This window comes from Carettochelys insculpta, chromosome 8 (genome assembly GCF_033958435.1).
Source record: "Carettochelys insculpta isolate YL-2023 chromosome 8, ASM3395843v1, whole genome shotgun sequence".
Taxonomy (NCBI): domain Eukaryota; kingdom Metazoa; phylum Chordata; order Testudines; family Carettochelyidae; genus Carettochelys; species Carettochelys insculpta.
In genome coordinates, this window is record NC_134144.1 from 58,019,109 (window position 1) to 58,041,966 (window position 22,858).

The following is a 22,858-nucleotide window of genomic DNA, read 5'->3' on the forward strand; positions in this document are numbered from 1 at the left end:
TCTTCTCCCCTGCACAAAGCACAAACTGTATCATCTGAAAACATAATAAAAAGGAAAAGTGGAAAACCTGAGTCAAGCAAATACAGTACACTGCAGAACTCAGTCTTGATCTACAGACTGTTGAAAAGAATGGGAGTGGTGTAGGTCCATGCCTCTCTCTACGTGTCTTTGCAGTGAAACACAAGGAGGTGTAGATCTACAGACAGTGAGAATATCATCAACACTGATCCGGAGCTCCTGAGCACACATACATCACCACATGGAGAATCAGAGACACAGCAACTCAAAAAAGCCAGTGTCATCCTCTTCCACAGAGCTCCTGTAGAAGCTCTACATAAAGTGAGGTGGAAAAAAAAAACTAAACTAAGCTAAGCATACATTCTAAATACTTTGCTGTTCATTCACAATCATCTGCACTGGAGTTTCAAAACTCTGCTATTCTGTTGATTTCTTGTGCTTCTTGTTCAATAAGTGCAAACCCAAATACACGGAGAAGGACCATTCAGAGAAACAATTGTTTCCTTAACATTGAAGAGAAGAAATTACCAAGCAAGTAAGCACAAAACAAGCAGTACTCTAGCACCTTAAAGACTAGCAGCTTTATTTGTTTATTGATTTATGAGCTTTTGTGGGTAAGACCCACTTCTTCAGATTGGAGTAGATAGGATTTAATAGGCATGCAGATCTATAAAACTACTACAGTACTGGTGAAGTTAATACGAGAGCAAAGAGCTGAAAAAGAGTCTGTTGTGCCAAAATCATTCCTTGGGACTGGGATACTTGAGCAAAATATTATATAGCCATTTTAAAAATAGCTGCTTTTCTGTGCTCAAGAACTAAAAAGAAAAATATACAAGTTATTTTTTATATTTCGGTTTAGGAAATATTGTTTGTAGTTTTCTCTGAAAATCGTGGAAAAAAAATCAAAATTAACTTTAACCATGAGGGCCATGTCAGGTAAATTCCACTTTACTTACTACTTATTAAGACTAATATTATTGTTAAAGTCAACAAGCAGAACTTCAGCCTCAATTCAAAACCTTAACTAGATTTATTATGACATATAAAAATAAGCATCTAGCAAATTATTTTACATTTTAACTACAAATTTGTTCTTTACTTTAGTATCTGAACGACTTCCAATAGTGCTTAAGCCAAATTTTCACAAAAATATGTTGAAATGATTCACTATTAAAAATAAAAAAAAAATAAGCCACAGTTCTAGGTCATGATGTCAAACTAACAATATTCTGGCTAAAGAACCTTATGTTGTGCACTAAAAAAAAAAAAAAGGGGTGGGGGGGAAGAGAAGAAAGACTAATGATTCTTTCACAAATATTTGTGAAACAAATATTTTAAAAATAAATACAAGTAATTTTGTTTGCTCTTTGCATGTTAAAACAGACCTGACTGAAAACAATTAAATTCAGTACAGTGGGTAAAGTAATATATTTCACTGAAAGAATTTCTGTTGGCAAGTCAGACGAGCTTTCAAACTCTCAAACAGAAGCTGTCCCAGTAAGACATACATTACCTCATCCACGCACTATTCTGGGACCAACATGGCTACATCACCACTTTGGATGAGTAAGTCCTTCCTTCAAAAGCAAATTATTTCAATGAGGTTTCAAAAGCTTCAGTCACATGATTTTTACCTGGATATCCTCTGATATTTCAGCTGTCGGAGGCGGTGGAGATTCTTCACACACAGCAAGGCTCCGAACTAGCTTTATCTTTGTATTTGACTGAAGGAAAGTATTTAAATTAAAAAGCTATTTTTCTTAAAAGAAAATGTGCATCAGAGCACCTCACACTAACATTCCACTCCATTTACTGCCAAATACATAACAAACTGGCAGAAATACGTTGTTTAATATTTTCAAAGGAAGTCAATCTTTTTGAAAGGGAAAATTACAATATCAACTTTGAAGCCATCATCACATCAACACAACAGAATAATTCCAATTAATAAAAATTAGCAAGCACTGGAAAAGCATTTCCTCTTTCTAGCAAAAAGCCACCAAAAATATAAAGGCAAACTACAAAAAGCAGACAACTAGACAAGACAAAAATCCAAAAGCAAAACACAAAACTTTATTGCCAAAAATAAAGATTGTAACTAAAAATCAAAGCATTTTTTCACAAAACAAGGTTTCACCAAGCATGAAGGACTTCCGTAGCATGCTAGCACACAAGTCTACTGTACCTTTGCCTTTTTTCCTGTCTGTCCCAAAGACTGCACTGGCCGCTAAATTGTGGGCATGATAAAAAAGTTCATATTAAGCTCCATACTTAGACTGTAGGAGACATTAATTAATGCAAAAACATGCAGAGCAAAAAAAGCAGTTATTTAACAAATTTGATCATAACGTAAAACATGGTTTTAGCCTGAGGGTTGTAAGCTATCCCATTTCCAAGGCAAAAAAGCCACGCTCATCTTCATTCAACATCTGGCAAAATATGAGCAAGGAGTAAAAAAATGTTATCAGTTTTGTACACTCATTTTGATTATTATTAATTATCAAGACCAATTAACATACCCCAGAAAGACTCCTAGGGGTAGTTCTCATGGGGCAATTTCTTTGGCAACAAGATAAGAAAGTAGGTTTTTATAATGCTGCTACTGTTCCACGAAAATCCACCTTAAGAGTTGTTTAAAAGAAGCAACACTACTTTTACAAGGGACAGGAGTAACCACTAACCACACAACATCCCCTTTCCTCCTTCCCTGACCCCAGTTGGGAAACCTGACATTTGAAAGGAAGAATAATAAGTTAATCAAATATTCTATTTTTATATATAAAATAAGATTTACTAAATGTGTCTCTAGCTATTGCTATACCTTCTCTCTTTTCCTGCTTTAATTCACCTTTTCTTTATTCTCTCCTGCAATATACAGGAGTTTCCAAACCTGTTCCACACCATGCACAGCTTAGAGCTTGTCTGATAATTTGTGTGTTAACTTATCGATAATGGTTTAGAAATTGCTGTGGCTACATCAGTGGCAAACCCTGACATGGATGTACTAGACGTATAAAGATGCTTATATTGCAGTTACTAAACTGACACTCTCTCTCAAGGCTTGCCTACACACATTCTTTATACCAGTTTATATTGTGGACTACCTCCCCAAATGCTTACGTGGAAGAGAAATGCATATACAAGATGTATCAGGTATTACTACATTTATTTAAAGAAAATACTACAGAGCCACTGAATATTGAAGAATAAACCATTCAGATTTATTTTATCTCCAACGTGTTGTTGCAATGTCATCAAGGGAGTATCTAGGTGGGTAGACTCTTTGGAATGAGCCTACGAGACAGGGTAACTTCATTTCATCAACCTAAAAGACAGGTGTGAGAGTGAACAGGATGATTTATGAGCATACATTTCCTGAAATGGCTCTAACTATATGTACTTGGGCATTCAGCAACAGTAATGTCTGTGGTTCAATTATTTATTTAAAAAAAAAATCACCAGTAGACTCCCATCATGACCTCTGAAAGCTTTTGCCTATGAAGTAGATTATTTCTTAACAAATGAGGATGTGTGAAAGGCTTGCAGTATATTTCAAGTGTTGCACTCTGCCCTTCCCCCAGGGCCTTTGTGTTGAATCTGCTGAAGGGATAGTGCCATAGTTTTGTACAGCTTTTCTGAGAGTCATGAACATAGAAAAACACTGACGTATATACTCAAAAGCTGCATTATGGAGAATCTCTTCTGATTCATTAGAGAAAGAATCATGTGAAAAGTTCAACAAATAGCATTTCAGGATAAAATGTTTACAAGAGGCACAGTGCAGCTACAGACCCTCTCCATCATCTATGAATGAAACCCTAATAATCATATGCATATATAATGGAGTTGGGTTGGGCATTTGATTGGACCAAAAATAACTGGTCATTTGACAAGGAATTGTCAAAAATGGTCAATTATTCTAAATCCCCAATTTCCTAAGGGGCTGTGCCCCCTGCTCACTATGCTACGTTTGGGGAATTGCATAGCCAGGCCCAGCAGCTCAGGGGGTCAGGAAGCTGCACAGAGAGCCCCAGCCTTCCCCAACCTGGACCATTGCTCTCCCTGCCTCCACGCCCCCAGGGCAGCAATCAGATGTCATTTATGTGATGACATCATTCTGTTGCCCTGGAAGAAAAGTTATTTTAGATACAGAGAGATTCGAACTCTAGCAAAAGACAAACTTTGTAGCACCCAAAAAGCTTAGTTGTAGATACAGACTTGTGCCTAATTACAAAAGACAATTTACATACCACACTCATTTTAACTCAAATATGTGAAACAATTAAATGAATCTCTACAATATTAAATTAACTTTTAATGCTATGCTAGATTTGCATTTAGATGTGACCACTATTCAGGACAGTAATTACAAAAGAAAAAAGAAAAGCCAAATAATAACAAACTCAGAGCAACTGTGCAAGAAGAAAATTTTAAATGTACTTATACTGAATAGGCAGCAGGACGTTTTTTCAAGATCTTCATCTTTTCTCTTTGTGGGAGAGAGGACAGTTAATGGTTATGAACCAAAGCCCATTCCCTCTGAGTTAATTTCTATGTTTGTCTAATCATTTTAGATCAGTGAGGGACAACCAAGGCTAATGAGCGTGTCATATATTGGCTCACCTTCCTTTCAGGGGGCCTCAAGATTGTCATAACTAAGACAGCCATCCATGATAGGACCAAGCAGGCACCTGCCCTAGCTTCCCAAGATCCTCATGACTGGCCATCCAGCCCCCAGCCTGGCATGAGTGGAAATTCACAAGAAATTCTTGGGGGCAGAGCATGAGCAGGGCCATGCCAGTCCTCCCTGAGCCCGTACTACCTGCAAACTGGATTCAACAGTGCCATGCAAACTCCTGTTCACGTGTTGAGGTGACATTTGTAATTAAGAAGTGAGCAGCAGTATCTCCCATAAACAAACTTCTTTGTCTTAGCAACTGGCTGAACAAGAAGTAGGAGATGGTGAACTTGTATGAGATTACCTGAAAAATACTATTTCTTTTATCTTTATTACAGTGCAAATATTTGCAATCAAAAATAATGTAAGCACTGCACACTTTATATTGTATTGTAATTTACATTAATATACAGTAAAACCCCGGTTCTCCGACCTCCAATAATCCAACTCTCCATTTTAACCCACACTGCTTGAGGTGGCGTGGGATGAAACAGCATGTTGGAGAAGTGGGGGGTTGGATCATCTCCTTCATCACCCAGCAGCTTGCACTGGACACCTAGCTGCCCCCCACGGCCTGCAGCAGCTGTCTGCCCAAGTTGGCTGTGGCTCTGACCGTGGTTCCATGCCTGGGAACAGCAGCATGGATGGCTGCATGTCTGAGGCCAGGGGGCTGGTCTGGGGAGATGGCGCCAGGACAGCAGGCAGCCCGCCTAGCTCACCAGGGATCTATACCCCCAGGCCAACTGTGGGGCTCCATGCCCTGGTCCGCAGGGGCACTGCCCCGTGGCTAGTGGGGGCTGCCAGCCATGGGGAGCTGGCTCTGTGGAGGCCAGCATCTCAGAGCCTGCCACCAGCAGTTCAGAAGGGGACAGGGCAGACGCCCCCCCTCACGTTCTCCTCCATGGCCCCACCACCACACCCCCAGTTATCCGATATTTTCCAGGTATCGGACCATACATCGGTCTCAATTACGTTGGATAACTGGGATTTTACTGTATTTGAAAACATAGAAAAAAATCCTGAAGTATTTATATTCGTATTCTATTATTAACAGTGCAATTAAAACAGCTATTGTGAGTATTTTTAAAAATCTAGTTAATTTGTTTAGGCAACAACAGAGTTTTGTTTCGTGTCCTTTGTAAATGACCTTGTTCGTTGGTGGCCCAGTATATAAATACATATGTTTATTCTCGAAGAGTCCAATCAAGATGCTTAGCTTTCAGTTAGTTCACCTTCCATCCATCAAAATGTGGTATAGGCATATAGTAAATTGAGTTAAAAGATATTTAAGTACGTCCTATGTGTTAGCAAACCATGATACAATCAAAAATATAGAGTCCTGCACACAATCAGGGCATTCTTATCGGAAAATGTAACAAAATCTGGACAATTGACCCCCTTGCTAACCTTATATTAGAGTCAAGTAATCAAACAATTAAATTCACACAAACCCAGAAATTTTGCCTACTTCTGACAATAAGCTTTTAACAAAGCTGCATATTTATCCATATGTACTTGAAGTCCAGTTCCACAGTGAAAATAAGTACACATATGAAACAATAAATACTGGGAACATAAAATCACATCCCATTAAATTAGGAGTTCAGCAACCAGAATGTTCTAGGACAGAGGTGTGCAAAACTGGGGATCGGAAAATTTTGTAAGGGAGGCACAGAACCATTGCTTAACAGGTCACGGAGGCAGAAGATGCCTTGCATTCTCCTGCTACTGGCAGTGGCGGCTTCTCTAACAAGTATCAGAGAGGTAGCCATGTTAGTCTGTAGCTTCAAGAACAACAAGAAGTCTTGTGGCACCTTATAGACTAACAGAAAAGTTTTGAGCGTGAGCTTTCGTGAGAAAAGGCTCGCTTCATCTGAGCCAAGACTGACCAGCATCTGATGAGGTGAGCCTTTGCTCACGAAAGCTCACGCTCAAAACTTTTCTGTTAGTCTATAAGGTGCCACAGGACCCTTCATTGCTCTTACAGACTAACAGATTATCCAAAATATCTGTTAGTCTATAAGGCTTCTCTAACATCTCCCCTGCTTTTATCTGTTGCAGCCAAGCTGACGAGAATGTTTCAACCCCCTTTTCCTGCCCAGTCCCTGCCTTGGAAAGAGTCTGCATCTCTGGCTGTGCAGCTTCTGCCGTGCCACCAACTGCCTGGAGCCCTTGAACTGCAGACTTGGCCGAGTCTATTGACTTCAGGCCCTTTGAACCTCAAGCAGCTTAGCCAGCACTCCCTACCACACACTAACAAAAAAACAGTGGGTGGCCTCATCATCAGATGATCACTTTATCAGGGTTTTCTCTGCAATATGCAAGAGTGAAACTGACTTTCATTAGCAAAACGGGCACCAACCCTCCAAAGATTGGACACTGGGTCTTGAAGAGAAGGCCCTGGCAGACTGATGGGCAGGGGAGGGACAGGACTACTGGCCTTCTGCACTCTGCCTAGAACTGGGTGTGCAAAGTGGGGGATATGCTTCCATAGGGGGGAATGAAATTTCATAAGGGGGGCAGTGCGACTGCCTGTCCCCACGGCCTCCAAGTGAGACGGGGGCCCCTCACCAATTGCAGGGACAAAAAAGGGAGTCTGACATAAAAAGTTTGCTCACCCCTGTTCTAAATATCTAAAGAGTAACTTAGGTCAACATTAAAGTTACTCACAAAACTAGGTACAATAAATGAGTTCCACATATCATGAGGAAGAGTTACAGTAACCAGCTTCAGATAAATTAAATAGCTAGCATTAGTAAGTACTTTCTTCATCATTCACTTCAAGCCCCAGTATCAGGCATCATCGTAAAATGTGAAGCAAGTATCAAGATACTGTGAAATACAACTGTGCATAGAAGCTGTTACATTAAGTTTCAGGTGGACATACGGAGATTTTGATATACAAATGCACAAAACACAAATACGTGCCTGCAAACAGTAACTCATCCAGAGTAAGTTGCAGTCTATTTCACTTGCCTTTGTGAGATTTAACTCAATACACACTATTATGCTGGGGAGGCAATACCAATGTGTAGGGTAATTCTAAGATTGTGGATGCGGAATATAGCTTCTCAGAAACGATGCTGACAAACAGAATGAACAGGTAAAGAAATCATTTTAGAAAACAACAGATGGTATTCTCTCATTTGACTACTTACACATACAAATTCTCCATAACCAAATCATGATACACTGCGACTAAAGACAGGTTCACAATGCATGTTGCCTCTCCCTTGTCTGGAACCCTCAGAACCGAAGTGGTCCTGCACAAGGGGACTTGCCAGATAAGGGGAGGCCAGGTCTCCTAGATGCCCTATGGGAGTGAGGGTGGCAGGTGCTAGCCTGTTGGCCAGGCTCCCCTCCTGACTGCCGCAGGCTGCCGGGGGAGGGTGTTCCTCTCCTTCTGGGCTCCCCATCGTGGGGCTTCTGGGCTCCCTCACCCCAGCTAGGTTTCCCACTGCAGTGGGGCTGCTGGAAATATCCATGCGCCAGATGGCTCCCCACCTCAGGGGTGCCTAGCTCCCCCACCCCAGCTGGGTTCCCTGCCTTTGAGGGGCTACCAGCAGGACCTGTAAGCCAGCTAGGCTCCTCTGCCCTAGCTGGATTCCCACTGTTGCAGACTACTAGTGGGTCTTTGGGGCCATGGAGCTTTGGGACTCCACAGCCCAGGCTGGGCTCTCACATCTCAAAGAACTGGAAGGGACCTTGGGAGGTCATTGAGTCCAGTCTCCTGCCCTCTTGGCAGGACCAAGCACCATTCCCCCCCGGCCCTTTTTAAGTTGTTATTTACCCCCAGATCCTTAAATAGCCCCTCAAGGATTGAACTCACAACACTGGGTTTATCAGGACAAAACTCAAACCACTGAGCTACCCCTCCCTGCCCACTGTATTAGGGCTGCCAGTAGAGCTCTGTGCCCCAGGCCTCCTTGCAGCACTCCTCAATCCAGGCTGGGCTCCCCAGCCATGCTCCCCATAATGGGCTCCCAGACCCAGTTCCCTGTCCCACAGCTACCCTTGGGGCTCCCTTCCATCAACAGGGCTCCTCTGCAGCTGAGCAGCTGGAGCTCTCGTTTACAGGCGCTCTGTGGTCCAGCAACATCTATGCTCCTGTTGGATGAGCGATATTGCTGAATAAGAGAGTTTTAACCTGTACTGACTTCTACAGGCACTGCTGCGTCTGTAAGGGGTATAAAGAAGTGTGCTCTGAAAAGCCGTGCTTTTCCCAGTATAGCTAATTTCGCTCATGGGGACTGATTCTACTATACCAATAGAAGCACTATGCCAGAAGGCTATGTTGGCACTAGATGCATCTGTTTACTGTCGACAGAGAAATCTCAGCAGAACCTCTGACTGACTGCCACTATGCACAACTTGCTCTGTTGACAGAGAACTACCAGACTGCACTGCCCTCTGGTGACAGAACAGCAGAACGGCAGCTCTGCAAACAGCTCTGCCTGGCAACCGGAAGCCTTCTCTCTCCACAGAAATGTATAGACTGCACTTCTGTCAAGAGTACTCTAAGTGCCCCAGCCAGCTTCAAGCTCTAGGGTTGCAGGGTAACCCCCCCACTGCTGGGGATCCTGCAGCTGGCACTGCTGCCAAGGCTCTGCACCTCAGCCAGCTCCCAGCTGCAGGGCTGCCAAGGTCCCTGCCCCCAACCCTGGTTTTTGGAAATCTTAAGCGGGACAGGCAGCTGTGGCTGGGGATCCCACAGGTTGGGTTACCTGTCACGCATAATTTTTCCAAAAACCTGGCAACCCTAGCTGAGAAGGGTTTAAGCCTGTGAACAGGAAGGTTGGGAAAGCTGAGGGGGTTTAAGACAGGGGGGGGGAGCAGAGGGGTGCATTTTTCCCAGGGAAGAACATCCTCTGCCACCCCCTCCCCCTAGTTTTGAATTGCCTTGGGTCACAAGTTCTTCTTAAACTATTAAAAAGGGGCCCTGTCTCGTAAAGGTTGGGAACCACTGCTATAAATGGAAGACAACTTGCACAAGGACCCCGGGTTTGTCTTGTCAGCACTGGAGCACGGATCCAGATCTGCAGAAGCCCAGCTCCACCCCCTGCCCCATCTAATTCACCTGGCCAGTGCAGTTAGGGGGAGCACCTATTGGTAACAGTAACAAGACATGAGTGTGGGTGGGTGGGTAATATATCATATGCATTATCAAAACAAAAAGCAGTCAAGTAGCACTTCAAAGACTAGCAAAATAGTTTATTAGCTGAGCTTTCGTGGGACAGACCCACTTCTTCAGACCACAGCAGACTCAATATTTAAGGCACAGAGAACCAAAATCAGTAAGCAAGGAGGACAAATCAGAAAAAGATAATCAAGGTGAGCAAATCAGAGAGTGGAGGGGTGGGGGGGAAGATCAAGAATTAGATTGAGCCAAGTATGCAGACGAGCCCCTATAGTGACTCAAAGTTCCCATCACGATTTAAACCATGTGTTAATGTGCCAAATTTGAATATAAGAGCCAGCTCGTCCACTTCTCTCTCTAAAACAGTGCGATATTGTCTCTTCAGTAACATACATACCTTTAGGTCATTGACAGAATGCCCCATTCCATTAAAATGTTGACTAACTGGTTTGTGGATCTGGAGTGTTTTGATGTCTGCTTTGTGCCCATTGACCCTTTGTCTAAGGGAGTTAGAAGTCTGTCCAATATACAAAGCATCTGGGCATTGTTGGCACATGATGGCATATATGATGTTAGCAGAGGAGCATGAGAAAGTGCTTGTGATTCTGTGAGTAACCTGGTTAGGTCCAGTGATGGTATTTCCAGAGAAGATATGTGGACAAAGCTGGCAGCGGGCTTTGTTGCAGGGAAAGGTTCCAGGACTGGTGTTTCTGTACAGGCTGTGGCTGTTCCACAAATCAGTTAGTCAACATTTTAATGGAACGGGGGATTCTATCAATGACCTCAAGGTATGTGTGTTACTGAAGAGACATTATCACACTGTTTTAGAGAGAGAAGTGGACGAGCTGACTTTTATATTCAAATTCGGCACATTAACACATGGTTTAAACCGTGAGGGGAACTTTCTGAGTCACTATAGGGGCTCGTCTGCATACTTGGCTCAATCTAATCGTTGATCTTCCCCCCACCCCTCCACTCTCTGATTTGCTCACCTTGATTATCTTTTTCTGATTTGTCCTCCTTGCTTACTGTTTTTGGTTCTCTGTGTCTTAAATATTGAGTCTGTTCTGGTCTGGCTATGGTCTGAAGAAGTGGGTCTGTCCCATGAAAGCTCACCTAATAAACTATTTTGCTAGTCTTTAAAGTGCTACTTGACTGCTTTTTGTTTTGATAGTGTATAGACTAGCACAGCTTACTGTCTGTTACATATCATATGCATTTAAGTGTTGATTGCTATATGTGTATTACCAATAAATGTAGCCTTTCACCCTTTCCCCCTGAAAAGATCCCGGGCATTACTTTTCAGTACAACATGGACATCAAACTAAGTTTCCCGCAATCCCATAAAATTTGTTTACAGCCACCAGTCCTTGCTCTCAGTGTCCTGTACTGCTGTTTAGTTCTAATTTACTGCCTAAATGGCTTCTAAGAGCTCAGTAAGCAGTGGAAATGTTTCTAACACTGCTACACAATATTGACCTCCTGTGGTTCGGAAAATACTCTGGTTCAGCACCAGTCACATCCTGAGGGTGCCAGATTAGAGCACTTCAACCTGCACTCTCCTAAACCAGTAAGGCACTCAGTGTACACACAGACTAAAACAATCACAACACAAGTGATTTGCAGTTCACATTAGTCACTTTTTTTTTTTTTTTTTTTTTTATTTAGAGGTATTTTTAATGCACTCAGCACTTTGCTTTACGAATGTCGTCATGGGATGGATGGGGAAGAAAAGCTAAAATTAGACACACAAGTTACACCACACAACTCTGACGAGCACTGGCCTGGAGACAAAAAGGCATAAGTGACATTTCTGTTCCATTTATTCAATCACTGAAAATGGCAGCCATTTAAGGATAGGTTTTATTTTAACAGTGTGGGAGATGGAGACCCAAGATCAGCCTTGGAAAAAGGTTCACATTTCTCCCCTCCCTCTCCAATAAGGAACAAATTCTAGGCCAAGAGGCCAGGAAGGAACAAAGGGTCTACCTATACCACCATGTGTAATCAGTATAAATTGCATTATTCAGGGAGTAAGTCAGTCACCATATTGTTACATAAGTTACACTAAACATAGGTAGGTGTGGATAGCTCTGTTCCGAGTCAACAGGAGGATTCTCTCAAAGCAGTGAAGTTATGTCAGTGCAGAACTGAGCCACTGTAAGCTCTCTAAGGTAGCCATACCTAAAGGTGAGTATAAAACTTCTGGGAAGCAAACAGCCAGAAAGCTTTCAGAGAGGTGCAAGAACAGCTGAAGGCAAAGGGTATGAAGCAATATGGATGACAAATTACCCACCATAAAACAATATAAGAATGGATATAAACTGTCTTCTACAGTGATTTTCACTACACTCGATTACATTATTCACCACACTCTACTTGAGAACACAAGCTACGCAATTTATGCGCTCTTGAGAAGACAAATGAGTCACTTTTCTCATTCAGATTGTGCTTGGAGTGATATACACAAGTGCAAATAAATTACTCAATATGCTGCAACTCACGTGTCATGGTATTCAGGCTCCCTAGTGCCATGGATATTTAGTTTCTAAGTATCACCACTGGCTACCAGAGCTGAGAAGAGTCAATTTCACTATTTTATGGAAAAAAGGAAGCTAAGAAAAATGAGTGTATAGAGTGTACCAAAGTCATCATCACTCAGCTCAGGCAATAATATTTTGGCTGGTACAGTTTGTTTAAATAGCTATTTTATTTCATCCCCAGAGCATCATATTGTCCAAGTATTAATACTGGTGATGAATAGGAGTTGCGGAGGAAATTTTCAGGAGAGCAGATGTGATGCAGTCAGACAACTGCTACAGCATATTCCTCCTAAAGAATGGTTTCCCAAACTGGGGGGAGGAGGGGCATGAAGACATTCCAGGGCAGGTGTGAGGTGATCCAGCTCCCCCGTTCATTCCTCCCCACTCCAAGAAAGAGCTAGCCAGCCTTTGCTTCCAGCTCTCAGTCCCTGCCGTTTTATGTGGGTTACCTGGCGCAGCTGCTATAAAAAGCAGACAGCCTCCAAAGACCCAAGTGGAGCTAGCTGTCTCCTGCAAAGGGGGAGGGGGAAGGAGGAAGATGATGTGGTTAGATGGAGGGGTGGGGGAGCCTGGCTCAGAGAAAAGGGAGGGGGTAAGAGCAGGGGGCTGGTGGTACCTGGCTTTGGGGGAGGGTAGGGGCTCAGGTGGGCAGCTCACAGGGCTCTGGAGGCTGGACCCAGTTCAGGTTGCTTAGGCTGGCAGGCGGGCGGCTGGCCCTGTCAGCACAAGGTCCAGGTGGCTGACCCCAGCTTAGGTGGGCAACTCGGGCAGCTGGCAGACAGGCAGGCATGTGGGCAGCTCTGGCAGTGAAGGGCACAGGAGGGTGGGCAGCTGGTGTGGGCAGCTCTGGCTGCTGGCACAGGGCTCAGGCAGCTGGCCAGCTGGGGCTGCACCAGGCACCCACAAGGTGGGTGGGGGCTGTGACATTAGCCTGGCCAGTCCATAATCAGCCTCTGGGCTGGGAAGAGGCCAGCACAGTGTCTGGTAACCCAGACAGGGCTGCAGCTGGTCTCTGCGGGGCTTGGGCTGCACCTGCAACTCTGGGCCCATGCCAGCAGCCCATCTGGGGCAGAGCTGGAGCTCATGGGGTCAGGACCATGTCCAACATGGGAGTGGAACCAGCCCTCACAGCCAGCAGCTGGGTTGATATCAGCCCAGCAGTGGTCAAGGTTCAGCAGAAGGTAAGGGGGCCCTGGGGCTGAGTGTGGGCACTAAGGCTCCAGCGGTTGGCGTGCAACTCAGGGCAGGGCAGGGCAGCACAGCTCCACTGAGGTTGCCATCTGATACTTTCCAGACAACTTTTCTGGCAACCCCATTCAATAATTAGTATGCAATCCATTCAATGTTGATATCGATACATTGCCAGAAGTATTGCAAGAACAAGCACTCAAAATCAAGTATCATTCAAGTGCAAAAGATAATTTCGAAAACTCAAGCTTGGAGGAATTTTGGATAAAATATTTCCCCCATGTCCTTGAAAGTTGATAAAAACGCTACATATTATTCTTTCATTTTTGTTGTCATACCTCATTGAAAAAAGATTTTCAAGTTTAGTCACATTAAAAATAAAACAAAGAAATTGACTGGATGTCAAAAATGATTTGCATTGTGCACTTTCATCTTTCAGACCTAGGATTTCCCAACTTAAGAAAATGCAGCGTCATCCTTGACATTAAATTTATTATTTTCTGCTGTTTCTGATGTTAAATTATGTTTTTATTAAATTTTTGGGCCAAGAAAAACTATTTTTGCTTGTTTTTCATTTTAAATAACATTTTTTATCAACTTTGTGTGTTTATTTTAAAATAAAATTTGAATTTTTTGTTAAAAGGGAGGTTGGATGATGGTAGAGAAAAAGTGGAGGGACGTGAGAGAGTCTCTCAAAAACCAAAAGGGTGTGTGATGCCGAAAAGTTTGGGAAACACTGGAATAAAGGGTTGCAGTCTGTACATCCAGCATATGAGCAGGAGCACCAAGTAACTTAAAAACTCCTTTCAGTTTTCTGACAAAGCCACAGCTTCCACAGCTTCCCTGGTTTGGAAAACTAACAAAGGAATTTTATTTCGTCAAACTGCTCATGGAATGTGTACAACGAAGCTATGTTAAAAGAAGTTCTTTTAGCAGTTTTATCTAGGAAAAAGTTCTGAGGCTCTGTATTTGCTAAATAAGACAAGTGAAGTGAAGCTATTTGCAAATCAACATTTGACTAAAAGTTATGTTGCTAAACTCAGAGTATGTCTCGGTGCACTGTCTCACCTTGTAGTTAAGTTTCTCTGATTACTTTTCATCTGTACTTGAGTGTGTATTATAGTAAGCAATCATATGTTGCCTCTCACTTCTTATTTTAGAACTTAAGGGTGGCAGTTCATTCCTCCAGGCTGTACCAGTGGCACCTGTGGGGGGAAGAGGGTGTGGTGGGCCAGGCATTTCAGCAACTAGGCTGGGGTGGGTGTTGGGAGAAGGGTGGGCCAAGGCCAGGTCAGGCCAGATGATGTGGTGGGAGCTGCAGGCCAGGGGAGTGTTGGGAACAGGCCGGGCTGGGCCAGGCCTGAGGGCATGGTGAGCTATGGGCTGGGGGCATGCTGGGAGCGGGCGGGGTAGTCTGGAGGGTGCGAGGGAGGGAGTGGGCTGGGCCAGGCCAGGCCAGGCCAGGCCAGAGGGTACGGAGGTTGCTGTGGAGCGTGGCTGGAGGCACATGGCTGTGGACGCCACACCGCATGGCCAAAGTCACTTTTCCATGCGCAGCTGGAGGCACTGGCAGCTCCTCCGGGCTGCACCAGCAGTAAGTCCTTAACTTATAGCGGGAGGCAGTGTGCAGGGAGCGGCAGGCCGGGGCATTTGGAGACTGGGCTGGAGTGGGTGTGGGGAGCAGGCTTGGCTGGAGGGTGCAGAGGGAGCTGTGGACCAGGGGGATGTTTTGAGAGAGGGCCGAGCTGGAGGGTGCAAAGGAGCTGCAGAGCATGGCTGCAGGCACCCCACCATGCAGCCAGAGCTGCTTTGCAGCATGCAGCTGGGAGCCACTTTGCCATGAGCAGCTGGAGATACCAACAGCTCCAGTGGATGAGTTGGCAGCTCCTCTGGTAAGTCCTTAACTTATCTGGGAAGAGCGGGTCAAGTTGTGGGGTGGGTGAGGCAGGCAGGGCGATGTTGGGAGCAGGCTGGACTGGGCCGGGGGTGGGCAGAGCTGCTGGCAGGGAGGTGTTGGGAGTGTGCTTGGCTGGGGGTCGGGGGGGAGCTGCTGGCAGGGGGTGTTGGGAGTGGGCTGGGCTGGGTGGCTTGGGGAGGGCTGCAAACAGGGGTTTTTGGGAGCAGGCTGGGCCAGGCCGTATGCGGGGGATGCGGGAGCTCAGCAACAGGGGAGCAGGCGGTGGGGGGAGGATCGAGCCAGCCCAATACTCCCTGCCAATAGCCATGTGTTATTTCTTCTTGCTCAGATGGTCCTTCACAAGGCCTGAGCACAAGTAAGCAGCAGCAGTGCCAGCAGCCCACAGACCCCAGGCAGGCAGCGCAGACCCCTAAGCTTGACAGTGGGTGGGCGGACTGACCAGCTTCTGCTCACTCATTCTGCATGAGATGAGAGTCTGGGATACTTGGGTCCCTGGACAACTTTGGTTAATGCAAATGGCATGTAAACCATGATTTGGTTACCAGCATCCAAGGGAGCGTGACTTCTTACATCACCCCAGGGAGGACAACCCTGTCAGAAAATTCCCCACTGCCTTGTGGATAGGTTCGGGAGATCTAAAGGCTACGGGAGTAAACCCAGACAGAAAATCCATAGTGGAGACCCTGAAGCTGTTAAGCAGGGAGGATTCTTCAGACATGCTTTCTGGCATCTCCTTGCAGTCACCTCAGTTCCAAACATACTGACTTCTGTCTTTCCCTTGGATCCAAATAAGGCGACCAAGAGGGGGACAGTGGTGCTTGGGCAATGCACTTGCTCCAAACACTGGCCCAGGCAATGCAGCATGTAAGAGGGTGCCAAATGGAGAGAACCCTCTATCCTTACTGATAGCATGGAAACAACACAGGAAGTGGCAGTTACAGCTTATAAGCCCTACTCAACGGGCAAAGAGGACGACGCCACGGGTCACTTTCATCAGTGGGAGGAGTCATCAAGCTCCAGTGGTCAGCTACCACCCGCCTCAAGCTAGGCAGCCCCCAGGTCAATAAAGTGCTGACCTGCCACATCTGCCTTCCTCATTGAGTACATGGGGATAGACCAAAAATCAAAAAGTAGGTGTCAATGATGTACCAGCCAAAAAACAAAATAATAAATCAACTTGCCTCCAGCTTGATAGCTGGAATGTGAGGACCTTGTGCCTGGGACTTGAATCCGCCCATGACTTTATGAACACTGACTCAATATGCAAAACCGCAGTTATAGATCAACAGCTCCACAAACAAAACATCAACATCTCTACTCTCCAGGAAACCAGGCTGGCAGATGCTGGGTCAGTGAAAGAAACCAACTATACTTTCTTCTGAAAGGGCTTGAGTTCAGAGGAACATCGCCTCTGTGGAGTTCGATTTGCTGTTCATAATAATTTGCTTAAATCTATCAATATGCCCACAGCTGAATCAGAATGTATTATATCCCTGAAGCTCTGCATCAAGTCAGGATATGTCAACATCATCATCGCTTATACACCCACATTGGTGTCATGCATCTAAGATAAAAAATGCTTTTATTACAATCTTCAGAAAGTTATCAACTCCTTTCCAACTGGCGAACAACTGTACATCCTTGGCGACTTCAATGCTAAAGTTAGACGCGATCATCAGTCCTGGCCTGTCTCCTTCAGTTACCACAGTATTGGGACAACCAAAGAAAATGGTCAAAGGATTCTCAAATTCAGCTCTCAGAATCAGCTCTGCTTCACGAATACTTGAAATTCAAAGAGTGTCACAAGGTTTCATGACACCACCCCAGATCAGGTCACTGGCCTCAAACTTGACCTTGTACTGGTATGTAGGAAACATCTCAAACACTGTCAAAATAACATGCACATCACAGCACAGATTATGACACTGATCACTCCTTGATCATCAGCAGAGTGAAAATCGTCCCAAAGAAACTATATAACAAAGGAATGCAATAAGCCAAAAGTCAATACCCCCAATACTAGAAATGCACTGAAATGCTTGGTCTTCGCAGATGATCTCATTTGCAAAATGGCATGCAAATCTGACCAACAAACCTTTGATGAAACATGGTCCATATTGAGAGATGCAAAATACGTATGTGCCAAATCTGCCTTTGGAACATGTAAATTCTCTAACAAAGACTGGATCAATGAAAATGCTGATGTTCTTAGGCCTCTTCTTGAAGAAAAAAAACAAAAGCACCCCTGTCAAAGCATAAGAGATCAACTTTGAAATGCAAGATCTGTTCTTCAGAGAGAATCCAGGTGATGTGAGAATGAGTATTGGGCTGACCTATGTTCTAATATTCAAAAGACATCTGATTTAGGCAACCTGACCAAACATTAGCAAAGTCACCCCACTGAAGCATTTCAATGGACAGGTGATCACATACAAAACACTACAGATGTCCAGATGGGTAGAACACGACTCAAGTCTTTATTCCCACAAGCATACAATACAACCTGAACTTGACAACCTCATCCCAACTCTTCCAGAAATGTCTGAGCTAGATGCAGGCCTACAATGGAGGAAACTTCTCAAGCCCTTGATGCTCTCTCCAATGGAAAAGCACCAGGAAATGCAAGAATTCCAGCTGAAGTCCTGAAGGCAAACAAGGCTGGGTTCTCTCCCTTCCTCTGTGATTTACTCCTAAAATGTTGGGGAGCAGGTGATGTCCCACATGACATGAAGGATGCAAATGTCATCACTCTCTATAAAAACAAAGGCAACAAGGTGACCAACAACTACAGAGAGGCATCTCATTATTGAGCACCACAGGAAAAGCATTTGCCCATGTCATTCTCAAATGTCTAATAATTCACAGATCGAATCTATCCAGAAACACAATATGGCTTTGGGGCTGGTAGGTCAACAATGGACATGATTTTCTCACTTCGACAACTACAGGAAAAATGTATTGAACAAAGAAAGCCATTTTTCATAGCATTTGTGGACTTAAAAAAAGCATTTGGCACTGTCAGTAGATCAGGACCATACAGAGTATTAACCAAGATTGAGTAGGGCCGATGGTCAGCCAAGCTCATAACATCTTTTCACGAAAGCATGAAAGCAACAGTGCAATGACAGATCTACATCAGAACTGTTTGCAATGAACAGCAGACTCAAAACAAGGGTGTGCCCTTGCCCCTACCCTCTTCGGCATATTCTTCTCAATTCTCATAATTGTGCATTTCAAAACTCACGTAGTGATGTATTTCTCCACACAAGATTAGATGGCTCTCTCTACAACCTGGCAAAACAAAGGTCAAGAAAGTTCTCATCACAGAACCACTCTCTGCAGATGATGCATCTCTCGTCACTCATAATGAAGACACGCTATCCACAGCCTGCAAGTTGTTCTCCCTTGACATAAGCATGAAGAAACAGTTGTATTCACTCAAGGTATACCTCAGCAACCCAATGTCATTCTGGATAACAGCCCAATAGATGTGGTTCAACAATTCTGTTACATTGGATCTACTGTCACTGCAAACCTATCCATGGATGAAGAAATGTACATCAGAGTCGAAAAGGCAGCTACAATTTTTGGAAGACTTATGAAACGAGCATGGAACAATCCTAAGCTGACAATGAAAACAAAGATACAAATCTATCAGGCATGTATATTGAGTATCCTGCTATATGGTTCTGAGGCATGGACCAACTACTCAAAGCAGGAGAAAAAGCTGAACAGCTTTCATCTTTGCTGCCTCCATAGAATTATGAATATCAACTGAAAAGATAAAGTTTCAAATACAGATATCCTGTCAAGATCTGGCATACCCAGCCTCATAGAACCTCAACAACAGAACACAATGATGGCTTGGTCATATGAGAAGAATGGGTGACAAACGTCTTCCCAAAGAAATCTTCTTTGGTTAACTGGCATGTGGCTTGAGAACAAGAGGAAGACCAAAGCTAAGATTCAAGGATACATGCAAAAGAGCCATGAAAAAACTCAACATCGATCCAAAATCCTGGGAATCTACATCATATCAAAATACCTGGTGACAATGGCTACCACAGGGCACATTATCCTTTGGTAGTATATGTGCAAGCCATGTGAAGGAACTTTGTCTTAGAAGGAAAAACTCTAAGACTCAAGAAGTCAGAAATAGACTGATGTGCGGTTATTGCCATTGACCGTGCAAATCCAATATTGGACAGATAAGCCACAAGAGAAGCTGCAGACTCAAAATACTGCCCATAGATTCCCCCCCACCCCTGCTAACCTCCATCTCTTGAGATGCAAAGGGGCCATAGCAAGCTCTTCAGGACACTGACCATCTCTTTGAGTATAAATGAACAGTACCAAACACAATGAAGCCCTGATCATGATTGGAATGTTTGATCCCCATCTCCTCACCAAAGCTGTATGAGGTGAAAATTCTTTATATGCTATCTCGCAAGACAGCTAATAAACCTCTAACTTAAGTTCATTACTGAGGCTTCTCGGGGCTACAAAAATACCAAGCGATTTTGCTGGTGGCATCAAGGGAAGAGTGACTTATTGTTTGTCTAGACTAGGACCTGAATATGCAGAACAGCTTGCTTTGAGAAGTTTTACCTGTCATTTGAATTTCAGACACCACTTAAGAGTAAAAATACGCTGTGGTAAGAAAGGATTATTTGTTGTTAACCCTAGCTGTGTGTTTAATTTGATTTTTTTTAATTCATTGTATTTATTTCTCTTCAATTCCTACTGGATACCATATTAGTCAAACCACCATAGCAGTTATAGCAGCAGCAATTTGTTCATCTAGCCTTGGGCCAACTTATCAGTATGGGTTTATATTACTCATGTTCTACATTGGAGATGATAGTAGTGCCCGGTTTTTAGTTTTGGTTTTGGAGGGGGGGGTTTTGGGGGGGGGTTTAAATATTCTTTTCCCTATCTACCCCCAACTCTGAATTCAGCCTTGATGAAGTTAAACAGATATTAAGATCAGAGTAAAGTGGGTCACCACACTATTACCACATTCTTGTACACACCCTGGGTGGAAGCCACATACACATTTGAGATACCAGAATAATTCCTGGTATCCTTCCTTCACGCAGAATAATTTTCATAAGAAAATTAGCACAACTCATCTCAGATAACTACCCCTCCTGAAAAGGACTTGGCTCAACTCTCAGTATTAAGCACCCTATGCACCAGTGATGATGTGTTGAGAAAGAGAGGCATTCACCACACTGCCACAAGCCCATGCCATCTCACTAACACTTTTACCTCACAGAGTACACTATCTCGAAGAACATTTTTTCATCCCTCTCAAAGTTAGTTACTGTCATAATCTCTGTGCAAGTACGAGGCCACACTACTCTGCAACTACCCGCCACTGACAAATATCCCCTCTCCTGACTGGACAAAACAGGTCTCTAAGACAAGGTGCAGGTGCTTGACTGTACAGCACATTTCTTCACACTACGGTACACACAACCGTTTGCCAAACCAGTGCAAGACTACACGGGTAACCTATGTAGAGTATGCCTAATACCAGCCCAACAGCTATTTTTGTTAAATTATGAATTTTGTAAAGCCATGCATTTTCTGAGCCTAAATAAAACTAAATGCCAGGACCAATTTACAACTCTTGTCACTACAAGTGCAAATCAAAATGTCAAATTTTGGGGAGGGGGACCATAAAGATAATTTCACCATACAGATAAATGCTCAACTTAGAAACAAGTAGAATGACAGTCAAGAAATAAAAACAAAATAAAGTTGTTAAACTTCCCCGATACAGCAGTGCGGAGCAACCCATGAGTCACAACCCCCTGGGGAGTCGCGGATGCCTTCCCTGGGGGCGGGGCGGGTCACAGCTCCAGAGCCAGCTTGCTGTGGCCAATGACTCCACTTGTAGCTCTGGAGGCTGCCACCATTTAAACAAAGCTCACAGTTAAAACTGGATTTAGTTTTTTTTGTTTAAGCAGCAGCAGTCCCCAGAGCCACCAGTGGAGTCAACACAGCAGTGAGCCACAGAAGAGGAAGTTAGCCGGGCAAGGAGCTAAGCCTGCAGGAAAACTGGAAGAGGAGTGGCTGAGCCTGCCCTGCTGTAGCTGAGCTAAGGAGGCAGCGGCAGAGGTAAGCAGCAGGGAGAGGTGGCAGTCGTGGAGGAGCAGTGCACAGAGCTCATCATTTTAGTCAGGTAAAACCTAGGGTTTAGGGGTTAAAACTGGGGATGGAGGGGAGGAGGTTTAGGGCTGATGGAAAGCAAAGTTTGGGGATCGGGGTAACAACTTTCTAACTGGTACAAAACATTGTGTGCGCACCGTTCTTAAAATAGGGGTGACAAAAGGTACAGTTTGACTTTATTTATTAAGGACTGGACTGTTTGGTACTCACATAAATTGTGGCTCCTGAAGTGTTGCTTTTTAGAGTAAGACAGATAGCTCAGTGGTTAGAGCATCTGCCTGATAAACACAGGGTTGTGAGTTCAATGCCATTTAGGGGCCTGGGGGAAACAGATTTAAAAAGGGAAAGAAATCTGTCAGGCATGATGATAGGTCCCACTGTGAGTGCAAGGGACTAGACTCAAGGACCTCCCAAGGTCCCTTCCAGCTCTGTGAGACATGTATATCTCCAAATAGTCTCTAAAAATATGGCTCTTTCCACTATTTCATGTGTCACAACTCAACTGCAATAAAATATGGGGGTTGTGGTTGAAAAGAGGTTGCACACCACTGCTCTACAGCATGGAAAGCAATGTTCTGTAAGATGCTCAAAGGAAATATTACTACCGACAGAAGCCTAGGATGTTTTTCCTGCAGTGAGAAACTTGCAGTTTGCTCCTGCTCTACTCCAAAATAACTGACCATTAAATGTCAGGAGGGGATATGAGTGCATGCGGTACAAACAGGAGGGGATACAAACAGGAAGGGACAGGAGTGCAGGTGGTAGAGGATATATAATCTTCCAGATTCATAAAAACTGGTCAAGTTTGGTTGGCCCTTGAGTAGGAAAGGTATAATAAATTAATGTGGCAAGCAAGAGGAAGATCTGCGTTGACCATTATATATAGATCAAAAATAAGAAAAGACAGACTTCTTACCGGCATATCATTTTTGTTGTCAGTACAACTTTCATCCTTTTCTACTTGAATTTGCTCATGGCTTCTTGATTTGTTAAGGTTTTCGACCAGGGCTGTGTCTTTAAATTCTGTCTCTGAACCATTCATTGTATTAGTTTCATCCTTTAGAGTAACAGTATCAGACATCCTCATTAGAAAAAGTTACTGGAAAATTCTACAGGAAATAAGGAACCTTTAAGAGGAGAAAAAAAAATGTATCTATATTTACTCTATAGGGCTGAACTTTATACTAACAAAAGAA

The 22,858-nt window shown here is 43.9% G+C and overlaps 1 protein-coding gene across 14 annotated transcripts in view; it reads right to left on the minus strand.

Annotated features, from left to right (window-relative positions):
• R3HDM1 (R3H domain containing 1) overlaps positions 1-22,858 on the minus strand; it is a 126,604-nt gene that overhangs the window by 102,239 nt on the left and 1,507 nt on the right. For 10 of the 14 annotated variants that reach the window (XR_012646344.1, XR_012646345.1, XM_075000673.1 and 7 more), the window contains exons 2-4: positions 22,579-22,789; positions 2,207-2,248; positions 1,656-1,745 (exon numbers count right to left, since the gene is read on the minus strand). Coding sequence is in view for 11 of the 14 variants with exons in the window: in XM_075000673.1 (XP_074856774.1) it covers positions 1,656-1,745; positions 2,207-2,248; positions 22,579-22,749 (303 nt within the window). In the remaining 3 variants the exon portion in view is untranslated. Of the gene's footprint in view, positions 1-1,655; positions 1,746-2,206; positions 2,249-22,578; positions 22,790-22,858 lie in introns of those variants that run through there. The other 4 variants (XM_075000676.1, XM_075000681.1, XM_075000672.1 and 1 more) reach the window with 3 other exon arrangements.